Source organism: Panicum virgatum, chromosome 4K (assembly GCF_016808335.1).
Source record: "Panicum virgatum strain AP13 chromosome 4K, P.virgatum_v5, whole genome shotgun sequence".
Classification (NCBI taxonomy): Eukaryota; Viridiplantae; Streptophyta; class Magnoliopsida; order Poales; family Poaceae; genus Panicum; species Panicum virgatum.
In genome coordinates, this window is record NC_053139.1 from 10179455 (window position 1) to 10192959 (window position 13505).

At 49.0% G+C, this 13505-nt stretch overlaps 2 protein-coding genes across 2 annotated transcripts; one reads left to right on the forward strand and one right to left on the reverse strand.

Annotated features, from left to right (window-relative positions):
- The first annotated feature begins 635 nt into the window (after nt 1-635).
- Nucleotides 636-5397, forward strand: LOC120703026 (chaperone protein dnaJ 16-like). The gene is made up of 12 exons (XM_039987036.1): nt 636-1138; nt 1462-1585; nt 1658-1740; nt 1826-1937; nt 2016-2120; nt 3310-3360; nt 3794-3880; nt 3964-4072; nt 4146-4294; nt 4394-4447; nt 4578-4864; nt 4942-5397. The coding sequence occupies exons 1-11, from the start codon at nt 960-962 to the stop codon at nt 4857-4859; spliced, it is 1335 nt and encodes a 444-aa protein (XP_039842970.1). The 5' UTR covers nt 636-959; the 3' UTR covers nt 4860-4864; nt 4942-5397.
- Nucleotides 5398-5715: 318 nt separating this feature from the next.
- LOC120701867 lies at nt 5716-6441 on the reverse strand. The gene has a single exon (XM_039985675.1). The coding sequence runs from the start codon at nt 6439-6441 to the stop codon at nt 5716-5718; it is 726 nt and encodes a 241-aa protein (XP_039841609.1).
- Between the last annotated feature and the right edge of the window lie 7064 nt (nt 6442-13505).

Here is a 13505-nt window from a genome sequence, read left to right on the forward strand (position 1 = left end):
GAATGTCTGAGAAAATAAAACTAATGGAGACAAGGCGCTTTACGTTGTCTTTTCTTCTCATTTTCTTTTGGAAAAGTCTTTTCTTTTTGTTTGGCCCTGTCTGTTTCCCAAGAATCCCCAAATTCAGGTCAGGTGCAACGCAGCCGTGCAAGTGCAGACAACGCCAAGTGATATGATATGATAAAAAAAAAAGAGCTGGAAGCTCCTGATTGCATACAAAATTACACTCCACGTAAACAAAAAGATCATATGGTGCCATGGTGGTGTGCAACAGCAGCTTGGTGTAGGGACAGCCACTGCCTGTGGGGTCCACCAGCTTAATCCAAGGGCTCCGGGCCCACCTGTCACCACCAACCAGCTATCCCGGCGCGGTAGTTAATTCTCGCTGACATCCGGACCCCACAAGACAGTGGCCAACTGCCATTCACGTGCGCTCCTCGCGGGGCCCACCGTCACCATCCTACCGCTCAGTTTAACCACCGCTCCCGGGCAGAGCGGATCCGGACCGTCGCCGTCGCCGTCGCCCCCATCCACTAGTACGAGGCCCAGCGTGGCGGAGTTCGCCACCAGCGCCCACTGCGCCGTGGGCCCCGCCACGAGGTACACCTAATATGCCACCTCCCCCACCGGCCCACCTCACCTCCAGCTCCGTCTTCAACTCGGCGGCCACCTCACCTCGCGTGGCTTCCTCCCGTCCCGAGTCCCTCGGCCTCAACGACTAGTTGAGCGCTCCGCCGCCGCCGCCGCCGGGGCTCCGACGAGGGGAGGAGGCTCATGACGCAACTGTAGCCTACGTTGCAGCAGCCGCCGCGGGCGCTCGGGAGGGGCCGCGGGCGGGAGCCTGTGGTTCTGGACGCCCCGCCGCGGCGAGATCCGAGGGCGCTGCGGCTGCTGTACGGGGGGGGTTTGAGGTCTCGTTGCAGCTGCCGCTGCTGTGAGGTGAGGAGGAGGGGGCGGACATGGCGGGGTCCAGGTTCGGGTCGTTCAAGTCGGAGAAGGGCGACTCGGCCGCCTCCGCTGCGGCGGCGGCGGCCGCGGGTGGAGCGGCGCAGAGGAGGGACCCGTACGAGGTGCTCGGGGTGGGCCGCAGCGCCACCGACCAGGAGATCAAGAGCGCCTTCCGACGCATGGCGCTCAAGTAAGGCAGTCACTTCCCGCTCAGATTTAGGCACCTGTGTTGCTTTTGTTGGTTTCCCCCGTCTCGTGAGGAGTTCGCTGGAAATATTTTGTTTGGATTTTGCGCGAAACCAGTTACATTTTTGGCGAATTATGTCGCCTGAGTTGCGTGTGCACTTTTAAGTGGAGTTTCCAGTTATGTTTCGGCACTTTCGGTTACCCGTTTCATCAGTTGCGACTTGCGAGCCATTTTCGTCTGAACATTAGTTCTGCAGTCTGCGCAGCAGTACCCTGATGTAGGATTGAACCGCTCATTTTGCTGTTTCTTCCGGGAAATTGCGGCAGGTACCATCCGGACAAGAATGGGGATGACCCTGTCGCATCTGATAGGTTCCAAGAAGTCACATTCTCCTACAACATCCTGTCAGATCCTGATAAGAGGCGGCAGTACGATACATCAGGGTTTGAGGTAATTCACGCAGCATGGAGTGTTTTACGCCTTTTATTTGAGTTTTGGGGTCATTTTTTGTGTTTCCCTCAGGCAATTGAAAACGATAGTCAGGAGTTGGAGCTGGACTTATCGAGTCTCAATACTGTAAACACTGTGTTTGCAGCTCTTTTTAGGTAAAGCTTCTAAATAATACAATATTTCTTCAATTGTTAGTTTGTATTCTGCTATTGTTTGATTGTGTTTTGACAATATATGCAGTAAGCTTGGTGTGCCAATTAAAACAACTGTTTCAGCAACAGTTTTGGAGGAGGCATTGAATGGCTCTGTTATGGTTTCTCAGCTCCAGCTAGGAAACTCGGTGCAAAGAAAGGTTGGGAGCCAGTTGTCTGCAATGTTCCTTTTTCCTTTTTTATATTAAACTAAATGCTTAATTATCGCATGTGGCCAGGTGGAAAAGCAAACAGCCCATTTCTATTCTGTGGACATAACTGAAAAACAAGCGAAGATGGGGCTTGTTTGTCGTGTTCACTCAAACGATAAAAGCAAATTCAAGGTTTACAACCAAATGCCTTTTTCCCCATTTATCTGCAGTATTGAAGTACATTTAATGTGGTCCTTGTGTTCCTGTATTCTTCGTTTGCCTTTTCTAATATTTATCTTTACTGGTTCCGTATCTTTATTCTTGCGGAATAAATGTCCTCTGTTTGGTTAAATTTTAATGTTTTGAAGTTGTGATACTAACATATTAGCATCCAATCCCACACATATGTCTGGTTAGATACTATATTCGGAGGTTTATATCTAATATGGAGTTGTATATATCATCGAATAACCAGGTCAACACCCTATTGTGAAATGACAAGTCATAATATTTTTTTTTGTACCAACAGTGGCTGAAATGGGTTGGAACTTAATGATGGGCTGGCATACAGAGTTTGGGTTAGATGTTTTATTTACTCTGGGCTTGCATTGGATTATGCGACTCGATGAATCTCAATAGCGCTAAAATTAGAGGGGCGGAGAATGAAACATTGAGAAATTATTTCATTAATTCATTAAGAGAAAATCTGAACCTGATCTTAGAGCTACTGTAGTTGTTAACTAGTACAACCAGGTTGCCAATCAAAAGCACTGGCACTAGAGTATTTAATACTTAATGCAATCGTATTTTCAAATCTATCCGCATGATTTTCTGGGCTATTTGGCCAGTTTTAAGCTAATGTTATGATCCTTAGCAGGCTTTCTGGTAGTTTTCAGCAACCCATACTGGTTTCCCTACTGGTTTGTGAGTTTGGATTTGCTAGGCATCCAAAATCTGAGCAAAGCTAATGATACCATGAGTAAACTTGAGAAAGTTCCCATGTTACTCTCCTATATCGTAATTTTATGTTTCTACTTTTATTGTTTACATACATATTTTCGTTAAGCTTGGTTCTTTTATTCAAATATGATATGAATGCTCATAAACTTCGGTATGACCTACTAGTTACCACCATTTTTCCAAAATGGATATTGTCTTGGACATCAAACTATATGTAACTAGGTGATTCTAAATACTCCTTGTATGTAACCAAGAAATTAAGGTCTGAGTACTCATTCCAGAATAACCATTTGGATTGGATGCACTGCTTCTAACACACAAAGGATCCCCCCCCCCCCCTTCCTCTATTTGGACTGCTCCAAACTTATCTCTTTTACCTCCTTATCCCTATATTTCATATATTTTCTTCCATTGATTTCAGTTGCTTTATTTTGAGCTCGAAGAGAATGGTGGGCTGAGTCTTGCATTGCAGGTATGTGCACCAGAATCTTCTTTTCTTTTGTTCCTAACCTGATTCTGACTAAATAAGAAAATAAGTATGTTGAAACCTCATTTTTGTATAATAGTTAAATCAGCTGTAGGAATAATATCATACTGAGGTCTTCTATACACATTGATCAATAGAGCACCACTGTTTATACGTTACTGTGAGGAAAATGAATTTGCAGCTTATTCGTGTTAGTATGATTACCTCTAATGACTCTAGACGTGGCACATCATAGCATGATCATTACAATATTACCAATAAGTATGAGGATTCTGGTGGAGTCACTGTACTGCTGTGTAATGAGTAGAATATGTTTCCACAATGTTGACCTTCGCATCATCCAAGATGTGAGCAATAAATTATTAAGATTATGCATTATGGCTTGAGTATGTTTCATCTAATGTGCAGCCTGTTGCAGGAAGACAGTGTGAAAATTGGGAAAGTTACTGCTGCAGGAATGTATTTCCTTGGCTTTCCTGTGTACCGTTTTGAACAAAATAACTTGGTGAGTTTACAAGATTGGTTGGGTTTTCTTGTCTAAGTTTTCCTTTTGTGGATCTTCCTCTTTAAAAGATCCAATTATTTCAGGGAGCTGCTGCAAAGGATTCTGATGGTGCATTCTTTAAAAGATTGGATAGCTTTCAACCGTGTGACATACATGAACTGAAACCTGGAACGCACTTTTTTGCTGTCTATGGTATATCACTTTGATAATTGCTGCAGTTCTAATTTATTGAGGCAGTGTGAAACATCTTAAACCTCTCTCTCAGGTGACAATTTCTTCAAGAGTGCAAATTATACTATAGAGGTAGTGTCCGCCGAATCTTTCCCTGCCGAAAAGGAGATGCTACGAAATGTAGATGCAAAAATACTCACAAAACGAGCTGAGCTGTCCAAATTTGAGTCAGAGTATAGGGAGGTAAGTGCTCAAGTTGTCTTGTATTGTTTTAACCTTATCAGATTCTTCCCTTGCATATGTCGTTTCTAAGAAAACATTCTCAAACACTGAGATTTTCAGGTTTTGGCAAAGTTCACCGAAATGACCAGCAAATACACAGAAGAAATGCAAGCGGTACATTTATTTTTTTCTAGTAAAGTCATTTTTTCACTTCCTTGAGACTAAAGGCATTGCTGTAGTACAGTAGTAGTAGTAATCACTGATGACTTTCAACAACATTCTAACTCTTCGCGGGCTATTATAGATTGACCAGCTTCTGAAGGAGAGGAACGAGATCCATGCTTCCTACACCAACAATCCACCTCTGAAACGGAGTTCCAGCAGGAATAAAGCGAAATCACATTCGAAAATGCCTAAAAACGATGCAGATAAGCATCATCAGAAGGAAAAGAAAGTGAAGGATCACTGTTTGGAGGGATATGGAAGTGACAGTGATAATTCAAGCGAAAAGAAACCAAAAGAGCGGTTTCCAAGGAAGAAGTGGCTGAACATTCCATTCAAACTTGACAGGAGAAAGTCATGCTGAGCAATGTATTATATATTCTGTAGCTATTCTACATTTCTATGCATCATCCGCAGCTGATCCTTCGCTTTTGATGATTTTGTAGGTGATTCTTCTCCCCTTTGTTATACCACTCAATTGATATACAGATGATTGTCACTGTGCCCTCTCAAACTAAGCCTCCGTCCCCATTGCTAATGCCACTCATATTATTTCCTGTAAAGATCATATATGTGAGCCGGAGAATTGAGGCATGATGTAAAGTAATTCATTTTAGCTTATGTTCTCAAGCGTGCACTGGCAAGTTGCTGCACATCGCTTGGATCTAGAGCCCCCCCACTGGACCCTACTCCATGATGCATGGGAGTGAGATTAAGAGGATAAATACTCTGGTGTCTTCTGTAGCTTGTGTAAGATTCTATATGTTGCGAACTGTAGGCCAGCTATATATATTTGTTTGTCCCAAGAATGTGTGGGTGTCTATTGTTTCGATTGGCTGATGGCTAGTGTAAATACGGAATTTGTTCGTGTACATTACTGTGGCACGGTTACTGTTTGCATTTGTGACAAAGTGTTAAAACCTGTATTTTTTTTTGAGAAAATTGCCTATTTGACACCAGAAAAAAATGGGGTTTGCTTATTTGACACTGAAAGATTAAAACTTGCCTATATGTCTCCATCTGAAAATTTTGTTGCCCATTTGACACTCAGTCCACTTCTACTGGTTTCTGCTGTTATAGGTGTGGGCCCAGCTGCATCAAATGACCAAAATGTCCTTTGGGCCACACGTGAAGAAATAGGGGTTGCCATGGCGAGGAGGCACTCGGGCTTGGTTTAAGTGTAAAGGTAGATTCTTTACAGGGGGTTGTATGCAAAAAGATCAAGACACATGAAAAGATACACATAAAAGAAAGAAACTGTAGGGGTCTTGTGGCAAAACAACCTTTCTTCTACCTCTCTCCACGGCCATGGCTGATGCTTGCGCGTGGGGAGAAGGGGCTCCTGCCGGGGCGTGGCTCCCACGGCTGGCGGCGGCGGCAGAAGGGTGGCTTGCGCAGGCGCGCTTGGGCGCGTCGCGGCCTGCTGTCTCGCGGGGCCGGCGCGGGCGCGCGGAGAAGCCGAGCCACGCGGCGGCGCCGCCGCCCCGCGCGTCGGCGAGTGGGTCCCAGGCTTTGGAGTACTCGAGGCTCGCCAGCGCTGACGACGCGCTCTTGCGAGCCGACGATGCCTTCGCCGCGGCGGCCTCGGGGCCACCGGCGGCCGTGGGCGGCGAGCCCCCGGCGACCCTCTGCGTGCGGCACCGACGCCACGAGAGTGCGAGCAGGCCGGCCGCCGTGGCCGCGAGGAGGGCCACGGCGACGACGACCACGGTCGCGAGCGCCTTGGTCGACGGCGCGTGCCCGTGGCCGCCGCCGGGGGCCGTGACCTGCGGCGCGATGCCGGCGCTGAACGGCTGCGGCCGGTCGGGGTCGATGAGGTCCGCCGGGGTGCACGGGCGGAGCGCGGGCAGCCTGGTGCCGCTCAGGTGAGCGTTGTTCCCGTACTGGAAGCCGGCTTGCAACCTGGCCGCCAGTTCTTGGGACGACGAAGCAACCAGAAAATCCATTATTAATCGTATGCTATGAAAACCAAAACTCTTTTGAAAACTTTAAAAATTCCGATCAAGACCAAAACTTTAAAAATTCCGATCAAGACCACATAATCCTCATCCAAAGGCTATGAGCTGTTTTAGCACTTAACCCCCACTCCCCCCACCTCATCCATCCTAATTTCAATTTTTTCAAATCACCACCTTAGCACCCAACCCACGCTCGTGTCTCGTCGAGTCGCCGCCAGAGGCCAAGCGAACGGACGCCAAATCGCCGCCCCCCTCGTCGATTCGCCGCCGCAAGTGTAGCATACCGAAAATTCACCCAAATAAATGACTCGCTAAAAATATTTTTTTTTCAAAATTTTTTCGACACTGAGCTCAAATCATTCCAAAATCTTTTTCTGTTCGAGATCCTGATTCCCCAAATCTTTCCCGGCGATCCACCGACACCGAAATCAATCATCGTTTCTCGTGCGCGTCGCTTCACATCGACACCTCGCCCGGCTCACGACCGGCACCGCGAATCCCGCCGGCGCCTCCTTTCTTTTTTCTCCTTTCCTCTTCTCCTTTTTCTTCTTTTTCTCTTTTCTTCCTTTTCTTTTTCTCTTTTTCTTTTTCCTTCTCCTTTCTTTTTTCTTCTCTTCCTCTCTACTTTCCCACGCGCAGCACAGCCAAGCACGGAGCAGAGCACAACCCCCCTCCACGCGCTGCACGAGCGCGCGCCTGTGCACCCACGCGCACCACGCGGCCGGGATGCTCGCCGCTGCCCGACCCGTCCCGTCGACTGTGCCGCCTCGATGCGAGCGCACGCGCCCAAGCAGCAGCTTGCACAGCACGCCGCTGTGCGGCGCCCCCTTTGGCTGCAGCCTCTCCACTTGCTCGTCCTCCTCTGCGCACCGTCGCCCTCGACGCTCGCGCCGCTAGCGGACGCCGGCAAGTAGCCGAGCCGCCCCACCGCCATTAATGGCCGCTGTACTCGTCGTCCGGTCGGCCACCACTGCCCCTTCCCCTCCACCACCTCTCCTCGCCTATAAATAGGTGGAGGTCTCCACGAGCTCGCCTCGCCACCACCAAGCACGCCGAGCTGGGCAGCTCCGCTGCTCGTCTTCCTTGCTGCTCCAATTTCACGCTTCTCTGTTTTCCACCGAGAACAAAGCCACCGCGTCGATCTCCTCTCCCAGGCCGTCTTGGTTTGATTTCTTCCACGGTGAGCACCCCCACACTCTCCTCAACATGCCCCAAGCCGAGACCTTCCATCTTCCGGCGACCAGCGAGCTCCCCACGAACTGCCATGGCCGCAATTAACAGCCGCCCGTGGACGACCACCTTCCACCCCCTCACCCATGCCCGGAGTCTTCAAAACTGAACCCCCTCACTCTCCTCTCTCTCCCCATGCCCTCGGATTTGGAAACGGTGGACCGTAGCTCGATCTCGGTGGAGCTCCGGCGAGCTGCCACCGTGGGAGCCGGCGGCGCTACTGTCGACGGCCTCCCTGCCCCCTGTTTCCCTTCCCGTGAGCACATAAAGCTCATAGGCCTTGAGGCCCAGGTGCACATGTCACCAACCAGCAGCCCACTCGAGTTTTTAAAGCCCAACACGACCCCCACCTGTCCAAAAACTAAAGCCCAGCCGAATGACCCATATCCTTTTTCTATTTTCGACATATAAACAGCACCCAAGTTTGGAATCACATATCTTCACCATCCGAGCTCCAAATCACTTGATTCTTCTTCCTAAATTCTCCTAAAAACATATACTATATATTCCTCAAAATTTCATATCCTCTTGAGCTTATTTTATTTTATTTTATGTTTGTGCTTGTTTGTCGTGGTGCCATTCTCGCCCGTAGCCGACGGAGTGACTGAGGAGGAGAACGCTGAGGAGTACGCGGAGCAGTACCGCGAGCCGGAGCCCGAGAACGAGTACCGCGGGCAGGAGCTCGGCTTTGAAGACGGAAAGTTCAATCTCATCCTTTGATGCATATTTTGTTCCAGTTTTATAAACACAACATATTGGCTTGTTTTACAAAACTGCATATGTTTTGACTGCTGAAAACATGGTTGGATAGCCATCCCTTGATTTGTTATAACTATTCCTTAACCACCTAGATTAATGTCCAAATGTGATCTATTTGGACGTTAATCACTGCTAGAACGCATATGACCTTAAACACGGTACAACTTGTTTTATAAAAGGAAAACGTGTGAGTGTGTGGGAAGAAAAAATGTGGAATTTTCAAAGGATGAATTTAGACGGGATGAATGGCATTTCTGTGTAAATTGCCGAATGGTGTGCTCGTACCTGTGTGGTTGAGCAAGGTTGGGAGATATCTATCTTATCACAATTAAGGACCGAGTTGATGTGTCATCTTGCCTAACTCCACTATCGTGCAAACCACTCGACCGTTATATGGGCAACAACTTAGCATAAACCCCACTAGTTAGTCTGATAACCATCAAGAGAGCTGAGAGCAACGGATGACCAAGGAGAAGGGATAAGCTTTATGTGACTTATGCCCGGTTCAACCTCGGTAATAGGTCAATGACCCCTTGATGGATTCGGTGGTGGCTAGTCAGGTCTAGCTAAGGTGGGTAATGACTTTATTGGGATCTGCACTGACACTAAGATGATCGTGCTGTGGGTAATGACTTTGTTGGGATCTGCACCGACCCTAGGACCGAGACCCTTTTTCGAGTCTGTCCACATTAGGACTTTCCTTGCTTAATCCTTTTTTCCACACAAACACTCACCGCTGATTTTTGCCCTGTTCCAGATGGTTGACAATGGATGGAGTGGCAGAATCTGCCACGCAGAGCCCGGCCTTCCTAAGTTATTGCTACTCAGTCTGGAACGCGTCGGAGTTGTGGACCCACCAGAATACGTCTACCGGGAGTACGACTCCAGGGGCACTCTTCGGTGCGACATGATGATCTTCGTGGGAAAAAGCACCCGCTACCCTAACTTGGACCCCTGGTTCATCTCCACCACTGGCTTTCGCTTCCCAGACAGCTACCGAAAGGCCGTCTGAAAAGCCCTGCAACGTTTGCGTGTGGTCTACAAGCATCATCTTCAGCGGACTCCTATGGGATTTTTCCCGCCTACTGAAGGAAGAGGACGCTCATGGATTGCCCGGATGAGAGGACTTGGGAGAGAAAAAGAAGACCTAGAAGATACAGTCTCCCACCTATCCATCTACCTCACCAGCCTGGATGAACTCTACCACGAACAGGCGGAACAACTGAAGCACCAAATCCACAGGGTAGAAAAGGCAATTCAAGAAATGGAGGAACAACAGATAAGAGCCGTACGAGCCGAGAATTCTCTAGCCACTCTCGAAGCCCAATGGCAAAACCACGAGGCTCACAGAGGAGTAGGTGTGTGGATAGAAGAGGAACCCGAAGAAACCCATTGGGATAGGGGTACTCAGACCGAAGATGATGTGATGGAGCAGTGTCTTCCACCAAAGAAGCGCACTATCCATAACGAGTAAGAGTCCCCATGATAGGAGTAGCACTCTAAGCTAGAACCCCTATCCTAATAATCGTGTATGCATGGAAACTGTACCCCACCATGTTGTAATAATAAGTACCATCTATCCCCTTTGTACCTAAAAATTTGTGCAAAGTTTATTCACCCTATCTTTGTTTTCAGATGGCTGAGGAAGGATGGACCCAAGGCAATTGCCAAGCTGCACCTGACTTCCCCAGCCTTTTGATCAACGCCCTGGAGAGCCTTGGTGTTTTGGAACGCCCAAGGTACTACAGCAGAGAGTACGAGCACCATGGTACCCTCCGCTGCAGGGTGATCCTGGTCATCGCCAGAAGTGACCGCTACCCCGACATCCAGCCATGGCGAGTGACCGCCATGGGGTTTAGGCACCAAGACACCTATCCCTTGGCCATTAGGAAGGTACTCTGTTATCTATGCCGGATTTTCGAGGGACACCTCACCCCCACACCGATGAGGTTCTTTCCCCCGGCCATCAGAACCCCAGTTTGGGAGGCTCGCATGAGAATCCTGGAACGATGCCGCCATGAAGAGGACCCCCTGTACCAAGTGGCTACTTACCTAGCCTCCTTGGATCAGCTCTTTGACGAGCAAGCCAACATCCTGAGGGAGCAAGTCCATCGAGCCGAGAAAGCAGAGCCCGCGGTAAGACTGCAACAGATCCGGGCAGCCCAAGCCGAGGCAAGAGCCGCAACCGCGGTCAGCAGCGAAGCGGTTGCCCAGGAGAACCTCAGGCAGGCCCGGGACCAGCGTATGCAAAAATGGACCAGAAGTGGAACGCCAGTCCCGGCAATTGGAGAAGACCATGTCCTACTCGTGACGCCCGTCATAGGATGGGGACCACTCTTGGGGACCCCACAAGCCCCGCCCGAGAACCCTGAAGGGTCTACCACCGCCGAAGAAGGGGAAGCTGCTGGGCAACCCCTGGAAAACGTGAACCTAGAGGACGGCGAGCAAGGACTACTCGCACACTCCGCCCCAGAAGAAGGCTCGCCCCACGAGTAGCATGTCCCGAAGCCACCCTAGGAGAAGCCCCCAGTCCCTCTGGCTTAAGTTATACACTTAAGTGTGACCCTGTACCTGGACGTGTAGTACGTGTTTGGCCTTGTTCCAGTGTGTACCCCCCTTGCAGTAATAAAGTTATTTGTGCTTGTTGCTTGCTAGTTTGTGTGCTTGTTGTTAGTGTGCTTTTCGGCGGAAGGTAGATTCTGCTTTTTCAAAAATACGAATTAAACAACTTAGACATCACTTAATCCTAAACCCAATCTCACAAAGACTCTACCGGATCTACAGATGGCTTCCCGACGTGATTCAAGAGGCTCCCACAGTCGGACCCCTGCAGCCTCTGGCGCGGGAATACCGCTCAACGGACAGAACCCTCCTCAGGGAGAACAAGAAGTGAGCCAGAACGGAGGAGGAAACAAAGGAGAAGCGCCACTGCCACCTCCTCCACCTTTCGGGGACCTGGCACAGGCAATAAGCAATCAGACCCTCATACTCTAAGCCCTAGCCAATGCCCTCATCAACAAGCGGACACGAGAGCAGACCATGAATGACAAGCTGACAGCCTTCTTGAGGACCAAGCCACCCACCTTTGCAGGATCCAGCAACCCATTGGAGGCAGATGACTAGCTGCGTGTGATCCAAAGGAAGCTCGAGCCGTTCAAATGCCAAGACCGAGACAAGGTTCTTCTGGCAGCTCACCAACTCACAGGAACTGCCTTAGCTTGGTGGGAGAATTACTGTGCCGCTGCCGAAGATGCCACCACCATCACTTGGGACGAATTTGTGAAAGAGTTCCGCCCCTACAATATCCCCGCAGCTATCATGAAGCGCAAGGCGGATGAGTTCCGCGCACTGCAGCAAGGGAGCATGTCCGTGGAACAGTATAGTTCATGGAGCTTGCTCGCTACGCACCAGAGGAAGTGGATAAGAATGAGAAGAAGCTGGACATATTCAAAAAGGGGTTGAGCCCAGAACTCCGGACCTTGCTTACCCCTTAGATATACCCAGACTTCAATACTCTGATGAACATGGCCACCCTCACAGAAAGGGCCAAAGCTGAAGAAAGGAAGGAAAACAAGCGCAAGTTCCTGGAAAGCAAGGCCCGCTAACGGGACCGCTTACAGGAACCAAGGAGCTCCAGCTATACTGCACCAAGATCTCAGGCCCCAATGCAGTATAAGACCCAGTCACAAGTGACAGGATCTCATGCCCCTAACACAAAGTTTAGGAGCCAGAACACCATGAAGGCCCCGCAGAGCAATAATGCTAGGGCCTGTTTCAACTGCCGAGAGACAGGGCATTACATTGCCAACTGCCCATACGCCAAGAACAAGCCTGCTGCATCAGCCTTCTCCAACACGGTGAATGGGCCTAGGCCACCAGTGTCCGGAGCCAACCGTGTTTCCGTCGGCAGCAACAACAAGGGCAACAACAACAGCCAGCAGCCGTATGGACGAGCCCGCGTCAACCACATCAACGCACAGGAGGCTCAGGGTGCACAAGGAGTGGTACTTGGTGAGTTCCTAGTCAGCTCAAATCTGGCAACAATATTATTTGATTCTGTAGCATCACATTCATTCATATCGTCAAGTTTTATGGATAAGCATAAAATACCTACAGTACTACTAAAAACACCCCTATCAACCCGGACACCTGGAGGTGACAACAAGTACTAGGTTATCTACGGGTAAGGATCAATTTAAGTGGGGTAGAATTTCTAGCAGACCTAGTAGTACTTAAGTTTAAAGGAATAGACGTGATCCTTGGAATGGACTGGTTAAGCCTGCACAATGGTCTCATAGGTTGTACTGAAAAGGTGGTACACCTAACGAACCCAGAAGGAGTACGAGTGACCTGCCATACCCGGGGAAGTGGACCAGACCCAATGGTGTTTAGCATGGAAGCCAAGTCCTTGGAAGAAGTTCTGGTAGTAAACGAATACCTAGATATTTTCCCTGAAGAACTTCCCGGAATGCCACCAGATAGGGATATAGAATTTGTCATCGACCTTGTCCCTGGAACCTCTCCTATAGCCAAGAGATCCTATAGGATGGCAGCCTCTGAATTGGCAGAATTAAAGAAGCAACTGGAAGAACTACAACGAATTGGCTTCATCAGACCAATCTCGTCGCCTTGGGGAGCCCCAGTCCTATTTGTCAAGAAGAAGAATGGGAGTATGAGGTTGTGTGTAGATTATCGGACACTGAACGAAGTTACCATCAAGAATAAGTACCCTCTCCCCAGGATTGATGACCTTTTCGATCAACTAAAAAGAGCCAAGTACTTCTCCAAGATTGATCTGAGGTCAGGATATTTTCAGCTCAAGATTAAAGCAAGCGACATCCCAAAGACAGTTTTTGTCACCCGTTACGGCCAGTTTGAGTATACGGTGATGTCTTTTGGACTCACCAATGCACTTGCTTATTTCATGAATCTCATGAGCAAGGTGTTTATGGACGAGTTAGATAAGTTTGTCGTAGTCTTTATCGACGACATACTTATTTACTCCAAGAGTGTCCAGGAACACGAGCAACATCTGCGAGTAGTATTGAAAAAGCTGAGAGTAC

Excerpts from the sequence above, each read along its gene's own strand:
- LOC120703026 (XM_039987036.1), top strand. The coding sequence starts at position 960 with ATGGCGGGGTCCAGGTTCGGGTCGTTCAAGTCGGAGAAGGGCGACTCG. Across the intron at positions 4,073-4,145 it reads GCACTTTTTTGCTGTCTATG|GTGACAATTTCTTCAAGAGT; the intron begins GTATATCACTTT and ends CCTCTCTCTCAG. Across the intron at positions 4,448-4,577 it reads ACACAGAAGAAATGCAAGCG|ATTGACCAGCTTCTGAAGGA; the intron begins GTACATTTATTT and ends GGGCTATTATAG.
- LOC120701867 (XM_039985675.1), bottom strand. The coding sequence starts at position 6,441 with ATGGATTTTCTGGTTGCTTCGTCGTCCCAAGAACTGGCGGCCAGGTTG.